At 43.7% G+C, this 25,153-nt stretch overlaps 2 protein-coding genes across 2 annotated transcripts; both read right to left on the minus strand.

The window, feature by feature from the left end:
- Positions 1 to 467: 467 nt before the first annotated feature.
- rnd1b (Rho family GTPase 1b) lies at positions 468 to 8,473 on the minus strand. Its single transcript, XM_071919902.1, has 5 exons — positions 8,354 to 8,473; positions 7,698 to 7,785; positions 1,475 to 1,584; positions 1,123 to 1,257; positions 468 to 713 (listed from the first exon to the last, which is right to left on the minus strand). Exons 1-5 carry the CDS (start codon positions 8,471 to 8,473, stop codon positions 468 to 470), a joined length of 699 nt encoding a protein of 232 aa, XP_071776003.1.
- A 5,472-nt stretch (positions 8,474 to 13,945) lies between these two features.
- Positions 13,946 to 24,771, minus strand: cacnb3b (calcium channel, voltage-dependent, beta 3b). The gene is made up of 14 exons (XM_071919844.2): positions 24,727 to 24,771; positions 20,314 to 20,433; positions 19,845 to 19,967; positions 19,594 to 19,715; positions 19,291 to 19,343; positions 18,900 to 18,919; positions 18,568 to 18,648; positions 17,103 to 17,161; positions 16,789 to 16,889; positions 16,446 to 16,597; positions 15,867 to 15,962; positions 15,526 to 15,696; positions 15,394 to 15,441; positions 13,946 to 15,287 (listed from the first exon to the last, which is right to left on the minus strand). Exons 1-13 carry the CDS (start codon positions 24,769 to 24,771, stop codon positions 15,412 to 15,414), a joined length of 1,173 nt encoding a protein of 390 aa, XP_071775945.1. The 3' UTR covers positions 13,946 to 15,287; positions 15,394 to 15,411.
- Positions 24,772 to 25,153: the final 382 nt, after the last annotated feature.

Raw genomic sequence — 25,153 nt, forward strand, 5'->3', positions numbered from 1 at the left:
TCATGCTGGATTTATTTTTGTATTTAGAAAAATATCCATTGACTTGTCTGAGAGGCATTTACATCACAAGATTAAACGTCACACGTTGCACATTTCCAATTTGGACAAAATCAACATGTGCCTAGAGATAGTAAATCGGACTGATGTAACACCATTGTAGTTGCATACTGTTTACAGGTGATAAAAAAATGATAGCTTGATGATCAAACCTTGATTGATATTGTTTGTTCAAAAGCAAGATAAAACAGTTGTGAAAAAGATGGATGTGCGCTGAAAAGTTCAGGAGCAAGTGGACAGCGAGGTGTCCACCTCTTCTGAGGGGTGTTTGGTTTCTGGGGGGGTGAGGGAAGGATTCAGCAGGGAGCCCTTCTCTGATAAAGCCATCGTGCCCACCCCCCCTTCCCCGAGACCAAAGAGGCGGGGGGCTGGGAGTCGCATGTGAGGACTGTAACCCAAGAGGTCTCCACTCACATGACCGAGCAGCTCTTGGCCTTCTCCTTCTTGAAGGTGGAAGAGAGCAAATCCGACTTGCTGGGCAGGTGGAGGAGTCTTTTGGAGAGGCGGCGGGTGGGGCTGGGCTTGGGGAGAGGCTGCAGCTTGTTGATGCAGGCCAGCGCGGCGGTGCGGAAAACACTGTGGATGCTCTTCTCCGAGGTGAACGCCGAGCACTCCAGGTACGCTTCTGCACCCAGCTGCTTGGCCATAGCAGAACCCTGGAGGAGGGAGGGAAAGGGTGGTGTGAGCTGCTATTCACTCTAATATCCTTTTATCATTTCTGATTGATAGTATCATCCTGTGTTAGAATCAGGATCAGAATTTAACGGAGGCTCAAAAATGCCCTTGAAAGTTTGTCTGTGCCTGTGAAAATGAAAATGCCTGAAATTAAATATCAATTGTAACACCATCATTCAAAAGTTGACTCAATCTCACCTGGGCCGCTTTGTCATAATAAAACAAATCTTAGTGGGTTTTTTTGCCAATATGCAATATAAATGTTTTATCTCATAATTCAACAAAAAAGTTAATTTCTTACATTTTACTGTGTTTGTGCCACGTTTCTTTAATCCAACACATTTTTGTTGACTATATCAATGGAGAGCTATGCTAGTTCTTTTGTCTAACCTGCTCGTGGGTGATGGGTGTCTGTTTCTGATTGGACAGCTCCATCAGCGTGCAGACATCTGTGCGCAGGTCGGTCTTACAGCCAATGAGCAGGATGCGTGTGCTAGGGCAGAAGTCCAGGATCTCAGTCTTCCACTGCAGACATAGAAGACATTTCAATGGATTTATTTAGTTAACATGCTAATGATTACTAGAAGTTTAAGTCTCTAAAATGTAATATCTTACAGGACTATACTTTCATAAAAACAAATCTGTTGTGTCCAAATTGTATTGAAAGAATTTAGATTACTGAATATATGACCAGAAATGAGAGGAGAGAATAAACTATGAAGCAGAGAACTGAAGCCATTACCTTCTTCAGTCCACTGTCCACAGTGTCTGGGCGGCTGATGTCAAAACACAGCAAAACTGCATCTGAGTCACTGTAGCACAGGGGCCGCACGTTATCGTAGTACGGAGAACCTTGGAGGGGAAAAGAGGGAGAATTATTAATGTGGATGAGAGACAAAACAAACATGAAAAAGGGGAAAAGCACAGCAAAGACACCAAACTGTGAAACCACCGACATCTCTGACCCATTCAAATAGGTCTGTGTGCAGCTAATTAGCTTAATTTTGTGTTTTGTTAAACTTTGAGTTGAGACCCACAAGCGGTTGCAGATGGAGTACTAGTATGTTTTCACGATATTTTGAGCAGAGGTTTATTTTGAGCAGAGGTTGTTTCCAGAACTGATTGCTGTGACAACATGCGGTTGGGCAGAGCGAGGAGGGCGGTAGAGCAGCAGAGCGGCAGAGAGGAAGAGAGGCAGAGGGAGGGCAGGAGAATACAGCGGCGGGGATTATGTGTGATAGGCATCACTTCTCATGCTGAGCCTTACTTTGCTGTCCCTGAAACTGCTCCTTTCCCTGCTCCTATATCCTCTATTGGCATTTCAGAGGGAGAGAAGATGACAATCGAGCACTAAATCCTCATTGATCTTCTCTAGCAGTAGATTACGCAAGTGGAACAGCGGGGCTTGGGGCAGGCAGACGCTCCCACTCATGCTCAGAATCCTTAAGTAAGCCACCCACCCCCCCAAAATCCTCCGCTCGGCGCGCAATACCTCCAGTCCCTCTGTTACCACAGCAACAGCCTTGGAATCCACCATCTACATCAAGCATTCCTCCCACCTCTCCATAAAGGCTCGCCTTAACTGCCAATCAATCATTTTACACCGCAAACTGCCCACCCACCTACTGCCGGGGACTGTCCTCTGTTCTGCTACAGAGTTGGGGACCGTAGACATACACCCATCACACACACACATTCACACACACCAACACCACACCTAACGATACACTACACACTGTTTAAATTTGGCAGCAGCCAGAGGTGAACCCCATCTCAGATCAGATGAAAGAGAAGAGGAGCGGCTCAATGGGATTAACATGTTTACTTAGGTTGCATGTGAATCTCAATAGGGATCCAGTGTTCCCCTTACAGCTATAGATAACAAAAGCAGACTGTGTAATCACTCATTAGATATTACATAACCCCGCCTAATTGATTTACAATGTAGAAAACAACACATTAGAAAAAACAAACGACAGCCACCGCAGATAGAGCACACACAACATGGATGTGTGCATATAGATCAGCTTCATAAATACTTAATGATTTTCCACATTATCAAAGGGCAAAACTGAATTTGCCAGCTGCCGGGAACCGTGAGTGGAATAATGACAAGCTGTGCTGAAATTCCTTAGGGCTCAATGTCCAGAAGAAAGTAAACAGCGCTGCGAAGGAACAAAGGGACACGCTTGTTGCATCACAACTCTGTTTCTGTGCCTTTGGAAGTACTCTTTGTTGTACTGCTAAATGGGAAATTTACAAACAGTCTGATTAAGGCAAATGATCTACTACAAATGTACACAGAGAACAGACTTCACCACCATTAGAATGCAAATTAGATTATTGCCTTACCGCCATTTACACCTTGAACTAGAGGAGAAAGGCCTTGCACATCTACGAAACATTGTGTTTGTTGACTGTGAGAATTGACACACATTAAAATCAGAGTAATTAGCACAACTGGGATGATCTGCAGAGTGTGTGTGTGTGTGTGTGTGTGTGTGTGTGTTTCGACTCTGAGGTATCTAGCTGGATCCCAGTGAAGATTAAGAGTCTCTCCCACACGGGGTTATCACACAGCCAGGAACCTGGGTGTGATTCTGCATTAAATAGCCACTGATCTAAATGCAGCAAATCAATGGAAAGGTGCACAGGGGTCCGAAGAGCCGTTTCAATTAAAGCAGACAAATTAGTCACCCTGCCAGGGAGGGAGGGAGGGAGAGAGGGGACGTCTAGGACATTTTTTATACCGTATTTACTCAACCATCCGCAGAAACCTCTTTGATCTTTCATTCTGGACAATGGATGTACGATTCATGTATTTGTACCATTCTCTATCTTTAAAGAAAATCAATAAATACTAGGGATGGAACGATATACTTGCAGTTCGATACGCAATATGGGGTTCACGATTCGATACAACCACAATACGATGTAATAAATAAAAGTTCAATGATAACAAAGTCCGACTGTGCAGAATTATGTTTATTTCTTTCTATGTTACTTTCTTTCTAGATATGGCATTGTCTTGCTAGAATGCAAACAACAATTTAAAAATGCCATTACAAAGTGTAAATAATATAATTTCACTACAGAGCTTGTGAAATTGTGATGGGCAAGCCGTCTCATTCGTAATTACTACAGCAGAATAAAATGTAGCTAATATCGCAATTCATTTTTCTGCCCCACGATACGTATTCTATTGTCACATATTTGTATTGCGATATATTGAATTTCCATATATTGTCCCGTCCCTAATAAATACTGATATGAAAGTATCAGTAATAGAATTTGAACCGCGGTGGTGTGCTATTTGGGTCTAGCAGCAGCGTTGGCAGCACTCACCCCTCACTCCAGGACCCAGTTTCTAATCCTGGAGGAAATAGCTGTTTCTATTGTGGTAAGAAAAGCGGAGAGGCAGAGAGGAGGGAAAGCAGGAGTGTACCCTACTGAGGCAGATCACAAAGAGCCCTCCTATGCCATTAATCCTTCACCCCCTGCAGTCTAATATCATAGAGGACCAGTCTCTGTCTCTTTCTCTGTCACTCTCCCTCTCTTTCTCTCTCTCTCTCTCTCTCTGAGCTGCAAACACTGCAACAACCCAGAGAATGGATTGGCGGTGGAGATGGGCAGATCAATGCACAGCTCCTCACCATGGCCCAAATGTTTCCTTTCTTCCTCTCTCAACAACATGCCTCAACAACAGATGGAGAGTTTCTGAGGCATGAAACGTGGACAGTGAGGCTGACTAAACTGGGGAATGAAAGGGGAAAAAAGTGTATAACCAAATTCCTGCGGCTGAGCTCAACTCCATCCGTCTCGATGATGCGACGCCCAGAGCAAAGTGTCGAGGTGGAAATTGGGCCAGCGTAGAAGTAGGCTTCAAAGGCCTTGTGTTGGAGCGTACAGGTGGGGGAGGGGGGGGGGGGAATCTGCTTTTGGGTGCGTACGTGTTTGCATGAGTGAGCTGTGTGTATGCGCGGTAAATAAACTGAGTGACGTGGCTCATCCTCATCATTAGCGCACTCCTCTCCAACAGTGAGAACGCAGGGGTCAGACAGATTAATGATCTAGTGATGGGATGACTCACAGATTTGGGGATGAGAGCAGCCCGGCCCCTCCACCCACCCAGGGGGCTGGGAGCTGTGGTGTTGCTGCAGTTGCTAGCTATGGAGCTCACATCCCAGCCAAAAACACACTAGGTTGCATCAGACAGTTATTCCCGTGTTTGACATGCCCCAGTCTGAATCAGATCTGAAGCCCCCTGTGGGGAAAGAGAGGAAGTCTCTTTGTTCCTGATCATCGGCAAGTCTGAACCGTTAACAAGCTACTCTGTAACTTGACACTGTGAAGGCAAACAAGGTGATCAGATTTTTTTAAATTTAAACCAAAGACTTAATGTGCCTCAAATTAGCACAGTATCACTATTCTGTTAGTAATCCTCTAAATCCATCACAAAGTCATGGTCAGAGGTGAAATGGTACAATAATAAGGGGAATAAAATGGAGAATGCTAACCCTCATCAACATGGACCGACTGAAACTCTGTTCACCCTGCCTTCTCTTGACCAGAGACACAATCTACATTGTTGGATGAACATTCATTCACACAGGCTGTTTCTACTTTCAAATAACAATACATCCTTTATTCTAACCCAAAGAATAGACTGAACCTTTTAAAAAAAGCAACTTTGTAATACTAACACTAACCTGAATAATGAAACTGCTATATCTGATAATCCCTGATTGGCAATTAGAAATATCTGATAAATGGCCATTAACATGGTCATCGTCTTTTAACAATGCCTCTGTTTTACAACCAGATTGTTTCATCAGCTAAATTGGATATTGGGTTCATTCCAAATCAATCTAATTTATATATCATACAAGTAATCATTATATATATACTCTGAAACACAAAGGCTTGTATCAGCAAGACTGGAATAAATTATTCCCTAACAATATAACGAGATTCATTATTCACTATTCATGAGTTATGGCTACTGGACAGTGTTAGCTCTCCCCCCTCTCTCTGCCTGCATGTCCAATTGAGCCGGGCTGATTAAAACCAGTGGATTGATTTTGGTCTGTAAATCCACGGCGGGCCTGGGAGAAGGAGCTGCCTGCCACGAGGAGCCGGTGATGAGGTCAGTCCAATCAATGAAGGGGAGCCGGGATAATGAGGAGACCCACTCAGCATGGTGGGGCCGCCGCGGCACAACTCCATGCAATTAGAGCAGATTACAGTAAGAGGAAGAAGAAACTGTATGGTGTGACCATCAGTTAGCCCCCTCTGCCTGTCATTCATCACCAGGACACTGACATGAGATATGCTAGTCATCTCTAAAAACAGATAAGGTGGGGGGGGGGAGAGGGAGGGGGATGATGTAAGTTCTCCACTGTCAGTCGAAAAAAGAGAGGAAGCAACAAAGGGGAGGGGGGGCTATGGGGGAAAACGGGGAGGGAAAATAATGACAGAGGGGGAGAGAGAAAGTGTAAAAGGGAAAGGAGGCTAAACAGCAAAGCTGCATGTTGTACAGATAGACGGATAAAGAAAGGAAGAAAAAAAAGAAAGATAGCAAGCGTCTCAAACTCATTAGGTCAATCAGAAAGGATGGCCCAGTAGACTCATTCTGAGTCTTAATCCCCCGCATCATGCTGTTTGAGTGGGTGACCTAGGGCAGCATATGGAGGGGAATGCAGGTCACCACCATTTCTGAGCTGCCTCCTGTCTGTCTGCTCCAGAAACCTTCCTGCCCCTCTGGATGTCTCTCTGTGCCCATCATCCCCCGGCACCGAGCCCACTCACACTGGCCAGACCAAAGGTCCGCAGTCTGGGATTAAAAAGCAGGATTTGGTCTGGTGAGGGAATTACACTCACAATTTTCCTCTTGCCATTTTCAGATAATAGGAAAAAAAAATGAAAACCCAGTAAACACAGCACCATCTCATACAAGTAGGTCTGTTACATAAAGGATTTGTTACTGTAGCAGGCAGCCATACACCCACATATGCACAAATAAACACACACACGCTCACGCATGGGCCAACTTGCTCAGCCATGGTGACCTACTGAGGCTGCTGACACATATCAGCATGGCCCACAAGTATGGATGGAATGGGATGTGGGCTAGATGGGGATCACGCTGTGCAGTGAGCATGAAGGGAATCAAACAGGTGCTGCAGACCAGGTTCACATTATCCAGGTCAACATGCTAAACAGCAGAACCCCGGGGAGATCCGCCATGACACATTGACCCTCTTTTTCATGCTTAATGTACATGAACATATAGGCTACATGATGCACAGACTAAGCAAGGATAAGAACTGAAGCAGTGTAAATTGCTGGCTGTCTGCCTATAGGTTTCAGCTAAACATATTAGGCACTAGAATGATGCAGTGGATATGCTTTTAGATCTGGCAATCCATTATCCTGCCATACGGGAAAAAGCACCAGCAGCTTTCATGTCCCACAATCTAAAGTGATATGAAATATGGTGATTAGAGAATGATTAGCAAATGCAACCAACTGCAATTTGGTGATTTGAAAAATTATAGGCTGTGATAGGCCTACATGGAAACCCTGCAATTCAACAAGTGCGCATTTTGTGTGCCAATGAGGAAACAATCAGAGTCCTGGAATTGAATAGGCTGACATGCAAAACTAAGAAGATGAGGAGCAACAGTGGGCCTGCTGATAAGGCCATGTGTGGTTGAACACATCTGAATACATTTACATGCTAACTGTTTTTTTTCTTCTCAGATGGACAGGATCATGAGGATGAGATGAGAAACCAATATCCAGGAACAACTTCAAACAAACAGGACTCCTTTCAGCTGAGATGGAGGCTGATCCCTCCCTTCCCATCCTGTTCAAAGTGCATAGCCTAATATTCCAGGCTCCTGTAGTGCTGCAGGCAGCCTGGCAGGCCTGATAGGCCAGATAGAGAATAGGTGATCAGTTACCTGAGGTGTCCCACAGACTGAGCTCCACACGCTGCTCCTCCAGCTCCAGACAGGCTGTGTAGTTTTCAAATACCGTGGGCACGTAGGTCTGGGGAGCAATTAGCAACATGGTGTCATTAGTGGTGAGGTGTCAGTCAGTCAGCTACAGGTAATGGAATGTATCTAGCTAATTACAGTAACATGAAAACATGGCATCCCTTCCCAAAGGATTCGATAATGCAACAAAGGATAAACCAAATAATATGTGACTTAATTAGGATGTATGGTAATTGGATTTCTGTTCAATCATCAATCACTTGAAGCACTTCAGTCAGCTAGAAATATTAGATTTAGATTTATATAATATTTAGCATTTCCTTTATAGATGCATCGGGAATAGAGCATAACCTCGCATTACACATGCCATGAAAAGTATATGGTAAATGAACGTAGGATAAACCAAGGGGACGTAATTTTAGGAAATGCGCATGAAAACTGCCACAGTCTGCAACAGACGCTCTCTGATTTTTTTTCTAACCAAAAAAAATGCCAGATTGAACCATTATTGGATTAACTCACGCTGCGATAATCGACATTAATACAGAATAAACTGTAGTGCATAAAATATGTTTTTTTATTTTCCAAAAATAGGAAACACATGACTAATATTCGCATACCTCTGGATAGCAGTCCTTGGCCAGGACTTGCAACATCGCCGTTTTTCCGCATTGAACATCTCCCACAAGAACCAGTTTACATCTCACCACCAGCGGCTGTGTATTTCTCCTTTCCTTCATGGTGTTAATGACGGCCCAATGCTTTACAGAAAATGTGAAAAAACAAAGCAGCAGCACACCCCGAAAACGTCCCAGTATGATCACGCGTCCCAGCGTCTGTCTCTCGGAGGATGCCCGCAGTTGATCTGATTGAATTTGCCACTGCGGCTCTTTATACAGGCCGCCAGCAGCCAATAGGCGCGCTCCATTCCACAGGCTTTCTAACATCACTTTACTGCACACAGTGATGTTCCCAGACAGCAAAACGACTTGTTTTATTTTGCCCAGGATCATAGAATAATTGCGTTATAAACAGGGGATTTTTAACTGGCAGTTTTGTTGGGAGAATATTGCATGATGACACATACTAAAATATACATAAAATGTGCATAATATTTATACTCATTCAGCAAACTAAGCAAGTCAACAAATCACGCCATCCCCTATTCTAATCGACATTTAATGTAAACCAGTCTCCACCATAAATATTAGTCTTTAAGTAGGCCTATGAAGTATTATAAGCAGCTATTAGTCTCAGCCTATTCAGTCAGTTTAGGTGTTTTGTCACCTGTAGGCCCTTTCAGTTGTTGCCTGGCCTGCTGCAAATTAATTGATTAGATTGACTTGGCTCCCAAGATCAATAGCATACCAGGGCTGAGGACAATGGGACTGATAGGCCACTCCACTGTGGACCAATTAGTTTGCTTTAATCTGCACTACAGGGTCAAGTCAATATCATCCAAACAACTCAGCTCTTTCTCTTAGAAAATTATCCAATATCTTTCCGCAACTGGGCCGAAATTGATTCAGATGGTTAAACACGGCCTTCATGTCAAGCTCAAAAAGATAACATTTGGTAGAGATGCATACATCTTGTGATCTGTTTATTTGCCAGTGGCTCTGAAAAGAGACAAATTAGCATTGAAGCTGTGTTGTCTGTGGTTGTGTATTGACCAATCATGTTTGAGTTCACACAGGGGGTCTATTTGCCCTCAAAACCTACAACCCCAGTGTTTGATATCACTTAGTTACATTTACTCTCTCAGCCTTTCATTCCCACTGATATAAAAGACTACATGGGCCATGCCAATATGCCAATCATGATGATCAAACAGCACTTGACCTGTGTCAGTGCTCAGTATAGTGCTGCCTTTCTCTCTGTGCTGACACTCAGTGGGTTGGTGTGAGGCCGCAGGAGTCAGGCCCCCTGATAGGTGACCAGCTAGCGGCCGCCCACGGGGTCAAGTCAGAGGTCCTGCCTCTCATTGGTACAGGCCAAACCCCTGGAAACACACACTGACTTCACACCCTGAAGGTTATTACTGTATGGAAAGAGCATCTCAGCGAAGATAAAGGAGAATTAGAAGACAAAAGTCAATTAACCGTCCTCCCCGGCGCCTAGCAGCTTACTGGCTAATTTACTTACTGCTGCCAATCAGTGCCCTTGCAGAGTTTTTGCCCCAGTGGGTCAAAGCAATTTGCCTTTGTTCGCAAACAGCCCATATCATTCACCCCCATGCTGGGATCTGTCTATGTTTTACAGCCCAATATGTCTTGTTTTCGCCATACACTGCTCTGATTGTGGGGGTTATTTCTGCCTGCTGAGAGAAAAAAAGGTAAACACAGACCAAAGAGGGAAAAAATGCTTTTTCTTTTGCTTTGGTAAATATGTGCTGGTAGCTTTCACTTCCATCAACTACAATATTTCAACTGCAGCATCTGTCTCTATCACAGAATACTTCTCAGTGGCTGAACAAGAGGGTGGATCTTACAACAGTCACCCAAGTACATGTTGTGCTCTAACCTGGCAGACAACAATAATACTGTCATGGTACACACAGGAGCACAGAAAGAGTAGAGGAAAAGTTGAACCATAGATGGCTAGCTGAACTCTCTCTAACCCTTCACAGCAAACCGTGGTGCATAGACGGATGCCTGAGAAACCGCCGCAGTGCTCCTCTTATGGGACAGAGAGGGACAGGTGGCGGTGAATAATCAGCAGGCATAAAGTGACACCTTCCAATATGGCTGATACCAGAGGAGGGTGGGGTGGGGGGTTGGATGGGGAGGAAGCGGGGGTGGGTGACTATTGGCAGGATAGAGCAGTGACACCTTAACCCTTCACACCCTCACATATTTGGTTACAATGTTGGTAATTAACATCAACAGAGCGGGAGACTGACGCCACACTACAAGGGAGTTGAAGAAGAAGATAAAAGCTGAGTCACTACTATTTTCCACAACAGGATTCTCAGGTGTTTAAGCAGGCCAATTGAGGAAACTTCTATTTTTCATGTCGCAAATTCATCAGCAGATGGTGTTGTAACTAAGTATTTCACACATGATATTGGACTTTTACTTGTGAAGCAGCAATTTACACTGTATGTGAAGTAGTGGGTTATGAGCTTATTTGGGAAGACATGTCAGATCTAGTGAGAGATGTAACTGATATTGCCTAACGATGAAATATGGCAGCACTTGAGTACCATACTCAACTACAGTCAGGACAGATGGTGCGTGATGATTATGAAGAAATGGCCTGATAGAGGTGGTAGACATCAGTCTTTGATAACAAATAGAGCATAAGCTGAATCTGAATGAGCGGCATATGGGTGCAGCTATGTATGTTTGGAGCAGCATGATGTAGCTCACCAACTACAGCATGTACAGACTGATCATGGAAGTCTTGTATATCTCTCTAGTCCAATCATTCCCACTTGTTTGGGTGTGACAGCATGTCTCTGACCCCTCCTTACTGTCCAAAGCTTGGGTGATCAAATACATTCAATCATAATGTATGTATTACCATTACGTTATCTATCAAATACCACCTGAAAGGTACTTTAACATTTTATGATTTTCAGTATTTATAATATATAACACCACATGTAATTTCAGATATGTGACAACAAAAAAACATGGAATTTCACAGAATTTCATTGAATTCAATTAAACTTCCTGAAATTCCAATTCAATTCCAATTCTGTTTCCTGTAGGTTATTTCAAATTCCAATTCCAATTCCTTAGCTGAACTGTAATTGATGAGTTCATTCATGAATTGCTCCAAATCCTGGCCAAAACCAGCATTGGCATCCCAGTATGCCTTTGCAGTGGACTATATGGATATATTAACACACTTAAATTAGGAATTTTGAAGAGAGACTGTAATGTGAGAGTTGAGACAGCAGCCATCACTGTATAATATTTCTGTTTTACCCTGGAATGATTATTCTGGAGCATCATTCCAAATAATGATGATCTATAAATACAAAATTATTGCTGTTGCAAAGCATAGACATGCCACTTCTGCCCTCTGTTGGTGACTCTTTTTAATTGCATGCAAATCACTTTGAGGGAATGGTGTGCTTGACCAGCTGAAGGGAAATAAATACTAGTCTCGGAAACATTACTAAAATGTTTAGTTTATTTTTTCACCCCCTTTTCCAGATGTGCTATTGACAACAGACGCACCCTGTACACATCATCATCATCAGATACTGTTGGACATCATTTCACTTGTTGACTTCTCTGAAACCATGGGAAATGGTGACATCATCATTTGACCAGACACCATATTCAGTATTGGAGGTGGGTACAGCATAACATTTAGTGCATTTATTGCATTATAAAGCAGACATATAAATGATAGTAGTGCAATTATACCCCATCATAACTGAGGAGATATCTTGATAGTCTCAGCTAGTGTCTGTCAATGCTAGACTTTGTATTGCATACAGAATTTAGGCATGTGAAACACAACTCAATAGGAAATGATAATTGTACAAAATTGTGCTTTGGATGTCCAAAGAGTTCACTTTTTTTTTGTAGAAATTTCCTGCAAGAAAAATTAAATCTGCAAATAGGAAGAGCTGATTTTTGTACCGTTGGAGGTACTGTGCTCTCTGTGTTTCATCAAGTATAAGTTATATATCTTAAACCATGGTCCTTCAGAACTGAATGTGGGTGTCAGTGGAAGCAATCTTTATGGTGGTCCTAAATAATTACAGTGCATCATTCTAAAAAGAGAGAAAAAATACATAGAAACACATGCTTTCTGAGGCTTTGAAGATACTGTGACTAAAACCCTTTCTACTTTCTGTCAGCGTTTGTTGTTTCTGTGCAATTTGATATTAATAAGGAAGAACTGAGCATTGAATATACAATATGTACAAATAAGCCTTGGTAATGCATACATGTGACTGGTTATGCAAGTCATACGTTGATTTACTCTGAAGAGTGAAGTGAACAGCTCGTGTGAGGATGGTCCTAAAAAGCCCTTCTGATGAAAGAAGAATACAATATGTCATGTCATGCACATATATTAGATTATTTACATGTGTGGTATATTAACTGAATTCATGTACACTGTTACTGTATATGATAATGACAGCGGTTGCATTTAGAGCGCGATTTTCTGTGCTGATAGAGATGCATTCATTTTTGTGCTTGTGGAGACTGTAAGACATGACATGATGGCCAAAAGATGATTAAATAAACATAAATTAAATCAGTTAAATTCGTTTTTTTTGCAAAGTTTGGATGAAGCTTTTTGGATTTTTTTCAGTCATGACATTCTAACTATTCATATGATATGAAATATTTTCAAAAATCTGTATTCCACCTCATTGATGTTGACACTTTTATATCCTGCACTGTTTGTTTGCAATGGGCAGGGGAATAAAAGACTTCTAATGACATAAACATACCACCAGAGGTCGCCCTCCATACACTAATAAGCCTGCAGTGCACAGACTGTCCCTCAGTCCAGCTCCAACCTGTTAGTGTAGCTATTTATGCCAATAGAGAATGAAATAATTGACTAGGCTGTTGATGTGCTCAGAGTCCTGAATGACAAACAGGTTGGACAGTGGGAGAGGTGAAGTAGTAGCAGTAATGTGTGGGTTGGAAATGTTCCAGAGATAGTGACATGGCGATAAGATATGCAAAAATGCATTCTTGACTATCTCGATTGTTGTGTTGTGCTTATTTTCCCCTCAATTTTGTAGTGTTTAGAGCTAATACCACCAAGCATCTCAGTCACCACACAGGCCTGGGTAACATGAGAACCAGTGATATGTGTTATTCACTTATGCATATATGCTCTTTGGAAATCTTGCAGTAAATCTACTCTATAAGGTGTTTCTTGTTGTTTTTAAACGGAAGGGTCATGTTTTGTTTGTTAAATCTAAAATGAATTGATCTTTTTGTTCTCTTCTCTTTTTAAACAAAGAGAATAATTACTAAAAACAGCCAATATCAATCATTGTTTTCAAAAATCAATATTTCAGTTCTGGTTATGTAGGCTACAACTTATATTACTGGATAGATCATATTCAAAGAGAAAAATAATTTTTAACTAATTTCTTTGTGGGAAAAAAAGCCCATACTGCAGAACTACAACTAATTATTATTATATTTGAGGCAAAATGTGACGTGATGATTTGTATTGCTTTTGTGTGCCATTTGTTGAAAGAGCTTTTTTGACTCAGGGAATGCAAAATATCTAGACTATTTCTAGAAATACATTTTTGGTTAATATTGAATTGCATCTTGATTATAGTTAGGTTATAGGATTTGCCGCCAACCATCTGAGAACAAGCCACAATTAGATCTGTGGATTTGTGCCCAAATTAACACCATAATCCTTCATGGCTCCAAGCCAGTGGACCAGCATTGATACATTCACAGCTATGATAAAGATACATGTAGACTGTAACTGTTGATGTGCAAGTCTGTGCTTGTCATGCATGAGTTTTGCATCACTGTTGCCTATGAATATGTGATCGGCAATACTGACAGCTGAGATATAAATTCAGTACAGACAGTTACAGTAGAAAAAATAAATAGAAACCATAATTCAAAAAGGGCTAGCAGAAAAACAAGCAGGAGAGAAAACAAGCAATAAAGCAAGAGAAAGGTAATCATTTTCCTTGGGTGTCCCAACACAACTGACATCGTGTTGACTCTGCTACAAGCAAGTGTGCCTTTCAGGAAACATTTGGTTGGACTGGAATGGCAGCTCACAGAGAATTGCGGTGATGGAAGACATACAGAATTGGTTTTGTAAAGATCTGTCACTCTCTGTTTTCTTTAGCCAGAGTGGGAAGCCAGGTTTATCAGAGAGGGACAGAGAGGGGAGCTCTAGGAACCATGGGAAGCTACTCACATTAGTGTTTGGTGTTGTACTGTATTGGGATAGCTATGCTACGCTACAGTATGTTAAGATACACTGATTTCACATGTGTGCGATCTGCCAACTTTGAGAGATGGACCAGCCTATCTGTGCCTGGGACGGCCACTCCTGGGTGTCTGAACACACATGGGCTGACTCAGCATTGCCAGGTGGGGAATGTGGTTTCCAGTGTTAGAAGCAGGGAGTTGGGGTCAAGGTCAGGGTTCGAGGAAGGGTGAGGGGGGGGTGCCATGCTAGCGGTCGGTCAGTGACTGCGTTGCTGCACTGATTACGCTGCCAGTAGGCGTGCAGCTGTAGAAAGCGGCCCTGAGTCGCGTGGCGGTGGGAGCAGGGAGCTCTCGCCAAGGGGGCAGCAGTGAGGTGGGGGTCCTTTGTCTGTAGCGGTGCTGGTCAAATCTTTCTCCTCCTCTTCCGCTTTATCTCTCTCCTCTTCCTCCAGCTCACCAACCTCCTGCTCTTTCTTTCTCAGGAGACTCTCCTCTTGTCCTCGTCTTAACCGCGGGTGCGGCCAGAGAGGGTGTGGCCAGAGAAGGTGGTGGCTGGCTGTCCAGAGAGGAGGGCTGCTGCTGCCCCCTGGTGGCCCCCTGGTCCCTGTGCTCTATGACCTCCTAGTCTGACCCCAGCCGACAGCACAGGCTGCTCCTGCAGGGGGGCAGGAGACACATTTCAAGAGAAAAACAGTAGAAAACAAAGAGTAGATACAACTTGCCAATGCGGAAACAGGTATGACAGAACATTTTCTTCTCACCTATGTCTGTGGCGGTGATCATTCTATCAACTCTTGAGTCTCGGAAAACTGCAAGCGCACAGACGCAGGAGTTAGGAAACAAATAAGTAACTAAGATTCATGAATCCAACATCAGTTTTGTTTTCATCTTACCTGTTGGCTGGAGTTAGCTGAGGGTGGGGTGACCACGCTTTGGTCCAATAATGGGTTGAGAGGGGCAGAACCGGGGAGGTGAGTAGCACGCCAGTAAATGTCCAGGTATTCAGCGAGGTGTTCACATGCGTCTTCCAGCTGGTTCTCATCCAGGATCACATCAAACATCTCCTAACAAGTCAAAGATAGGAGCATGAGGGATGAGGTAGGAAAGTAGCATGTTTCAACTTCCACAAAAGATTATTGCAGTTGAGTTCTGCTCTGTATCAATAGGACAACTAGGCAGATTACAGTTTTTTCTGGGTTTTATCAATGTCAATACTGATGGGGTTGTAACATACAGGTGGACACTGTGCCAGCTTGTCCCCCGCCATCATCTGCACATTGAGGTGTTTGCTCTGCGATTTCCCTCGAGATTTGATCAGCCTCTGAAGAACCTGTGAGATTCGCCAGAGACAAAGAGCAGAGCCAAGCAGTGAAAAAAACACATCATGGAGAAATCAAGAAGAAATCAATGAAGAAGGTCCTGATTGTCAAAAGCACGAGTGAGGTTTAGTTTCCTTCATCACTTTTGCCTATTGTTTTTTATTTATTTATTTTGTTTTATAAAGTCAGAACATCTGAAATCCCTCTTTAAATCCCAAAATACTCTTCCCTCAAATCCCACCTCCTCCCATTCAATGTGAAGTACATTTGGTGCCGATGGAACCTGTAAGCAGTGTCAAAGTGCAGACTTCTACTCCATAATGAGGTATTTAAATTTTAAGACCCAGCTTGAATGGAAATTAATGCAATATACTTTATGAACCCTAGTAATATTAATCATCAACAATAAATTAACCAGAAATATACATCTTGAATTGTTTTTGGGCTATTTTTATGTGCAGTTTATGTGGGTCATTATGGGGTCTGTGCTCTACTTTTGGCGAGGAGACTTTGACATAGACAATGATGGGAGCCAGGGAGGTTTTGAGGAGCTGTGCAGGGTGGTTGATGGTGTCTGCATCCAGGACGACCAGCTGCAGGGTCTTGGCCAGCTCAAAGATCCTCTCTATCTCACTCTGGACCTCAGCTGCAACCACAAAACAGAAACAGGAGGAGATGTAGAGGACAGTGAACAAATGGCACATTAATCAGAGAAGCATGACTGACATAAGTTTAATTCAGACGTGATGTTAGAAAAAAGATGAGGCATCTATTCTCGGTAAATATTCATCTTTATTTAGCTAAATAAAGATCAAGGACGAGTTTCCAGTCACTCACCCAGACTGGAGCGTGTGTTGGATCTCTCCATAATGGCCTTCTTGTTCAGCACCGAGCGCTTCGCCAGCGACAGATCAGCAGTCACCCGTGTAATAGAGATCCTACAGAAGAAGCGTCTTATCACATCACATCCACAACTGCTCCATTTCAAAGGATGAGCTGAACTCGCGCTCCCTTACATCTAAAAATACATCGTCATCATGTGTCCTATCGACCATGAAACGTGATAGACAGGATCCCACAAAAGTCTTTGTAGCGCCGTCACAGTGCCACAGCGCTGGAGCTGCAGAGAACAACCAGGCAGCTGTACCCACCTGCCATCAAATCTGTGCTTGAGGAAGTCAAACAGGGCTTTCTGCATCATGTCTGTCACCTAGGAGACAGATAGGAGGGAGGAGGAATGGAGAGAAGTTAGGAGTGAATAGTGATATGAAATATACACCCATGCGCGCTCACACACAGCCACACGGACACGCACACACATGTACACATAAACACACTTTCTCTCCCTTTCTGATGTTTCTTGAGAATGTTAAAACAGAGAAAAGCCACATATGTTTCATTAAACTGGAGGGTGATGGTGGGCAGCAGCCTGTTTGTGAAACTCTTCCAGGAACAGTGGGATGTGTGCTCTCTTCCCCCTCATTGTGAGATGGTGATATGACTAGATCTGACAGTGGGCTTAAATAGAAATGAGCACTGCAGAGGATGACATGGAAAGAGACCTGCGCCAGTGTGTATATGTGTGTGTGTGTGTGTGTGTGTGTGTGTGTGTGTGTGTGTGTGTGTCCGAGTGTGCACTGTGAGTGTGAGGTGAAGCAGTCTATTTTCAAACAGGCCTGAAAAATGGATGGCTTGTGAAATAGGGGATAAAGCCAGCAGTGGTGCTGCTCTCCCACGGTCTGACAGAAAGAGCGAAAGATGGAGAAAAAGCGAGAGAGGAAGAGAGTGCAAGAGAGGAGGGAGGCAAAGTCGAAGAATGAGAGCGAGCAGTAGAAAATGTGTGTGTGTGTGTGTGTGTGTGTGAGCGAGAGAGGAAGGGGTGGAAAGACAAAACAGAGAGAGAGAGCGAGCGAGGGGGAGAGAAGCAGGCAGGCTGACGTACACCATTGGAGCATCCCCAAAGCACATCACCAGAGCGATGCATAAATATTTCACACACACACAAAACAAACGGCTTGGCACACAGCCTTCGCAGTCACAGAGGAGAGAGCAAGGCGGAGAGAAAACGTTGAAGCACACAGACATTCGATTCAATTATACGCCACACATTTCTGCATATTCATCTGCAGATTCATTTGAACTTGACAAATTCCAAGATGATTCAACTTTAACTACATTGTATCATTATACATCTTATCCCCTATGTGTCACAGAGCTATATAGTAGAATATGACATATAGTAGCTAATGTAAGGCATGTTATGTACAGCACTGCATCTCTCAGAGTGAGTCTGAGAGTCCTGTTGTGTGTGCTGTAATTTCATCAGGCTAAGGCTATATGGCGTTTTGTATCACTGCTAATGGGATAATGGAGAGGAGCTTGCCTCCCTTTAGATCAGACCAGACAAATCCATACTGGACCAGACAAAAAAAACAGGTCGGACTAAACCAGAACAAACCAGGCCAGTCCAGAGAAGAAAAAGCCAGACTTGATCAAGCTCAACCAGACCAGATGATGCTAAAATACACCAATCTGACCAGACTAGACCAGTCAGGGCCAGTTAAGTTGAGTTCAACCAGACTAACGACTTTAGATCATAAGTCATGGTTGTCTCACCTCATAGCCTTTCAGCGAAGGGCCCACCAGCACCACCGGCCGCATGGATGGAACCACATCATAGGGAGGAACATGTTCGGTCTGCAGAGGCCACAAACACATACAGGCTTTAGAACTGGATAGCATATAGTATATTTTAGTCATTTAGCTAACACACAAATTGGTGCAACCTACTATAAACGCAAATGGTAAAAGTCACACTGCATATCACCACCGATATACAGAGCGCAGTGTAATGCAATAAGAGCCAATGTATGTTTGAGGGTGTTTTTGAGCAAACTATCAAACTCATGCTCTGATACACAGCAGAAGAGGCACCATGACAAACATACCTGTTTCTGCTTCTGTTTGGCTTTCAAAAACAAGAGAACAAACATTTAGCAAGAAGGAGAAAAGCTAAGGAGAATGCTGTGACATTTAGAGAAGTCACTGCTTCAGTAGACAGGATTGGAGCTTTGAGCTTCTTTAAGAGATGATTAGTAAAGGATGCATGCATGCCATGCTGGGCCGAGAAAAGGCCTGTTTACACTGTGGCCCACCAGGATCGCAGCCTGTATTCATATGCAATGATCACAGATTGAGACATTTTTCCCCAACAGACGTTACCTCTGAAAGAAACTTTTTAGTCCAGGAATAGCCTTTGTGAAACTGACCCTGTGAACACAGTCCCAGCTGAGGCAGAGTGGATAAACACAGCAGCAGGCTTCCTCCAGCCCCACTTACCTGCAGATGGTGGGGTGGACCTCCAGCCTCCAGACGAAGCGTTCCCTGCTTTCCTGCAGAGCAACACAATGCCAAGGTTCATTATGCAAGAATCCCCTCGGGGGGCAATTTAGAAGGAAGCACTTCCAAAACAGAACAACACGTGGAACTAGAACTAGTTATGTCAAAAACTTTCAAGAGTGTGTAATATAAGAGTGTTCTAGGCAGGAAGCCGGTGGAACTGGGACGACGGAGAGAGCGAGAGAGAAAGAGAGACAGACAGGCAGAGACAGAGAGATCTCTCAGAGCTGCGTGACCTCTGACCTTGCTGCTTGTTTCTGTTCTTGTTTTACCCTCATGGCCTCGAGTTTGACCGGGCTGGGGATGAAAGTGATGTCCGCCCCTTCCTTCACTAGCCGCCCGATCCACCAGTCATTGTTGAATTTCTGCACAGGAAGAGAAACACACTGTTATCCTCGAGGTAAAACATCATGGTCAAGATTTTATATGCAAGTTGTGATGGCAGTGATGTGATGATCTGGTTCAACTTTGGCATAATGCTGAATGCCCCTCACCTCTTTTATGTGCAGAAAGTCTTTGGTTTCAAAGTTAATAGCGGCACCTTGGACTGGGCAATCTTCATCAAGGGCCCCACAGTAACTCACATTGGTTTTCACTGCAAATGCTACTGGTTTGGACTGTTGAAAGACAAAGGAAGAAACAAAAACATCCAACATTGAGACATATAGATGTAACAAAACCACATCTACTAATAACTGACTAAAATCTTAGAAGTCTGAAGATTAGAATAAAGTCCAGTCCTATTATACCTATAAACATGATTTTACAACGGACAACAAAAAAATGAATGTACTCTGTGACCAGACTCGATATGTCTGTGAAAACAACCTTTAATTTTTAACATGACTCAGCTTCGACTCAGCAGTTACTCTTCAGAAGTTAGGGAAGCGCACAGTAAAGTGAAAATAAGGCATGATGGTCAATCAAAGCACAGGCGATGACCTTTGACCCTGGGACTCTGACCTTGGCTCTCTCCAGCTGCAGCTGAGCCTGGCGCTCGGCTTCACGCCGAGACGCCTCCTGGTCCTCCTCCAGGGACAGGTCGGAATCCGAGGGTCGACTAGTGTAGGAATCGGCTGAACCCTGAGGGGAGGAGGAGAGGAGAGGAGAAGAGAAGAGAAGAGAAGAGAAGAGAAGAGAAGAGAAGAGAAGAGAAGAGAAGAGAAGAGAGGAACAACCATTATAGTCCAGGTAGAGAGGCAGCAAATCCACCACAACAGAGAACCTACCACCTCAAAGCAGCTGTTGCTCCTTGCTCATACTTAGTCAGTAACAAGCAATATGCCAAAAAAACTGATACTCCTAAATCACCTACATCTCCATCGACCAAGCCCTCCGTGCCCATGTCTTTCTCCCTGTATGACCTGCCTCCGAACCTGTCTGTCCTTTCCTGAAGCCATGTGATCCAGCCGGCTAGGACTAGCAGTTCCTGTTGCTTTCCAAAGCAGCGCTCTCAGGGGAGCGTGTGCGTGAGCACTGCAACAACACCCAGTACCAGCACAGACTTGTTGTCTGTTTATTTACTCAACCAAGGCAAACCTTGTTCAGGAGGCCTCCTGCGGACGATAGGACAAGTGCCGAGACTTCGACCAGGAAAGATAACTATAACACACCACATACCAATGTATTCATATTACAGAATAAAGCTCAACAAAATCTAGCTTTTACTACATCTTCTAGACTCCAGATTGTGCTGTATCAATAATAGAAATAGGTTTGGAGTGAATCACTGATAGGTCAAGGAAGGAATTATAACATCCAACTTATGAAAAAAAAAAAAGAAACAATCAGAGCATCACATGTAGCTTCTTCATCATCACAGGCACACTAACGTCTTTGAGGATACCTCTTTTCCAGCACACGCACTCACACATACACACACACACACATACACACACACACACACACACACACATACACCGACAACCTTCTCCCCTCATTAGACTTAAACCACATGCACCCGTCCACACTGATATAACCTCACACATGGAGCTCACCTCACCAGACCTCCAAGCCTCCAAGTCCCCTGGTGGCTCCAGTCCCAGTTGGGCGCGGGGCTGACAAGACTCCTCACATGCCAGACAGACGCACCCACATAAGACTGCCAAATATAGCTCCATAACAACGCCAGCCTCCTTTTTACCCTTTTTTTTTTCACCTGTCTGTTCCTCCCTCTTCCCCCCCCCCTCCCTCCTTCCCTTCCAGCTCGATCCCTCCTTTGCGTCTTCCCCTGTCCCAAAAAAAAAAACTGATTTGGCTGTATCCAGCACAGAGTGTGTGGATATCATTTAAATATCAAAGCATGCCAGAGGGGGTCCGGAGCCTGAAGATTCTACCACCGGAAGAAACAAAGCCTAATTAAAGGACATAGCCCTGCTCTTAGTGCTGCAGATGGATGAAGGAACTGATGCTCTGAAATGCAGACTGGGTGTGCTTAGCATACAGTATCCTTACATTTTCTGCACATACTGCTCGCTGTTGTACTGCCCCTTGTTTTCCATCCATTAGGCTTGATGAAGAAACATAATACTGATAAATTCCTATAGATGAAACATAACAGAGAACAGTACAGGGCAAGTCCCTTTGCGGGCGTGACTCCAGCACGATCACAGTGTCTCAGATGTGTACAGGATCTGCTCTTGCACAGTAAAGCATGTGATCATTCCACAGTCATTTGCTATCAGCTGTATCAGCCGCCCAATCAATAACAAGCAACAAGAAAGCTAATGTATTACTTCCTGCTTGATGATCTGACTCTAAAACAGGATGCACGAGTTGCAACGCCCTCATTCTGTCAATGTCCCCACAACCGCTGTAGACCTTGGGACCTTGGTGGGCTACAGGCAGCGATGGAGGGACTCATATTACAGATGGGAAGCACAGGACCCCCCCCACCCCCACCCCCCTCCTCTCCCCCCTCCTCCATCTCTCTCTCTTTGTCACTGCCCATGTCCCAGAGTCCCCTGCACAGCATTGCACAACTCTGATTAAGCCTGCACAGAATCCCAGTGGGCTGCAAGGATGAGAAATATTCTGATTCTCCTTGCTGTCTGGTCTGGGCTTTTGAGCAGCGCAAAACTTGTTGAGATTTCAATGGTCTCCACTGCTGACAAAAATGCAAGAACAATGAACATTCCCAAGAACAAATCTAGAACGATTACAGTACAGTTAATTCACATAGTCATGAGATATGTATCTGTTGTTAATAAGAGCCCTTACATCTGCACTTGCATTGTGGCGATGCCTGTTCAAACACGGTTGCCACAAAACTGTATTCTAGATGATTTACTGGTTTGAAGACATTTTTCATGCTGACATTTATTGGCTGGGCTTTTTATACAAACAGTGTCAGTAAGTGGCAGCTGCACTTGTGTTTTTTTGGCTGTAAAAGGTTTGTATACATTTTTTGTGAACACTGAGATAAAGCATCTCTATATTTTGAGTAACCAATGGGTTATGAAATTAAAAAAAATAAAAATAAAAGCTTGCTTTCCAAGGACAAACCAAACTTCTCAAAAACATATGTGAATCCACTCAATATGATCATAACATTTTGAAGGTTATCTAAATTCCAGCATCTTAAAATAGGTCTGTGTCATCAGCAACGTCAAAAACATTTTCGGCCTGCATGTGCATGTTGCAAGTTTTGAAAGGAGTTTATTTATTTTTATGTCTTTAACGTTTTAAGCATCAATAACAATTAACAACATGAAAGTACTCTCCACACTCTTGTGACATAATAGGTCTGGGTCTGAGCAAACCCTGGCTGCAGCACCAAAATAACCAATCACCAACCACATTTACCAAAAAACTGTAGATGAAACATTGTAACGTGGTCAAAACCAAGCCGTCATCCAAGTCAACAAGATATTCTACAGCAGTACACTCTGTATAGGCTTAGAGGAATTCACTCTATCTCAATGCAGAGCTTTAAAAGAAAGCCTAACTCTAAAACCCTGCTGCTAACCACACAGCACTGGGATCAATAGAGGAATATAATATCATAAGAGACGTGCGAGCCTTGGTGTAGGGAGAGCATTTGATATGTCAGTGGCTAACTCTCACAGCCCATTGTGTTTTCTGACTGTCAGTGTCTTGGCTTTTAAAACTCTAGCAGTAACACAAAGCCACTCAATGCTTTTTTTTCCTCACAAAAGAGAAGAAACAAGAGATGAGGAAAAGAACAAGAGATCTCTCTCACACTGGGACTCTTCATAGAGAATGAACCATTAGACGAGGGCAATGCAGCAGTTGATTCTTACCAGCAGAGGGAAGCATGCACATTACAAACAACTTGCCTTTACCGAGGAACCAACAGCACATTAGAGAATGACACCTTTCCCAAAGAATGATTCACAGTGACTGGTGGCCTATTTCTACTTAACCCTCCAGTTTCTGTTATCATCAGTTTTTTCCATTCACATGCCCTTAGCCACAGTATGAGATTGATTTAGTTGCAAAACAAACAGCCAAACACTGTAAACAAGAGCACAATCTATGTAGTGTATGTATGTATCTATGTAGATACATACATGGCTGTGTATGTATCTATACATCCAATGATCCTTTTTAATCCCTTATTGTTGCTGCTCTCCAAAGACAATGAGGTTGTTTTTCAAGAATTAAGAAAAAGAGTCTTATTTTCAGATAGATGTCTATGCATTTTAGACATTTTGCAATTGTCTCTGAATGGGTGTCACCGCGCCCTAACATTATGAAACCAAGCAAAACACAACTCTGGTATGAATTGATATAAACTGATGAAGCTGAAAAAAATCATACAAGTAAACTACTTTAACTGTATCAACTCTTACTGCATCTTCCAGATTGTTTTGGACCCATAGCTCAACTAGAAATATTTGAAGGTAGAAAAGACTCCAAGACAGAGGGGAGAACAGACTGATACAGAGAAACACAGAGTCAAAATACATGGTATTCAACAGATGTGCCTCCCAGTGAGGTTCCAACCCAAAGCACAAAGCAGAACTGCAAAGTACACAGAGGTGAGATAGACAGACAAAAGAAGGAGGGGAGAATGAAGAGAAAGAGAGGGAGGGAAGTGGGGAGAAGTGAGGCTGATGTTGGCAAAGTGAGTGAACCAGAATAGACTTCTGCTGAGTCGAGGAGGTGGAGAGAAGGAGGGGGGGGGCATGAAAACATACATAGAGATAGAGAGAGAGAGAGAGGGAAGGGAAGAGAGGGGAGGAAAGGTGCCAGGGGAGAGGAGAGGAAAAAACAGAAAGGAAAAGATGTCTCAGAGCAGATGGACATGGCATGAATGGATGGATGGATGGATGGATGGATGGATGGACAAAACAGACTGAGTTGCGGAGGGAGTGAGGGAGAAAAAAAAAAAGGGAGCGTCAAACAGCGTACCTTGTTACAGATGAGTCCTGTAGCGCTCGAGTCGGAGGCAGACATGCTTCTACTGCCAGCACTCTCTTCCCCCCCATCGCACAGAGAAGGCGGTACCCTCCTCCCCTCAGCCCGTGGTTACAGGGGGGGAGAGAGAGAGGCGCGCTTGGCCTAAGTGCTCCACAGCTGACGTTGCCGCGCTGCCTCAACAGCCATTTCCTATACAAAATTGATGCCCTGACTGCAGCACTGGTGTGTACACGCCCTCCTACTGGTACAGTGGGCTTCTTCAGCTCCAAACCAGCCCTCTCCTCTGCCTTTATGCAAGAAGAAGACCTCCTTTTCTCTGGGTTCATGCATCCCCCCCCCCTCCAGTTACCCCTCTCCTCTCCTCTCCTCTCCTCTCCTCTCCTCTCCTCTCCTCTCCTCTTTCCGCCATACGCCAGGG

Source organism: Centroberyx gerrardi, chromosome 14 (assembly GCF_048128805.1).
Source record: "Centroberyx gerrardi isolate f3 chromosome 14, fCenGer3.hap1.cur.20231027, whole genome shotgun sequence".
In the NCBI taxonomy this organism is placed as follows: domain Eukaryota; kingdom Metazoa; phylum Chordata; class Actinopteri; order Beryciformes; family Berycidae; genus Centroberyx; species Centroberyx gerrardi.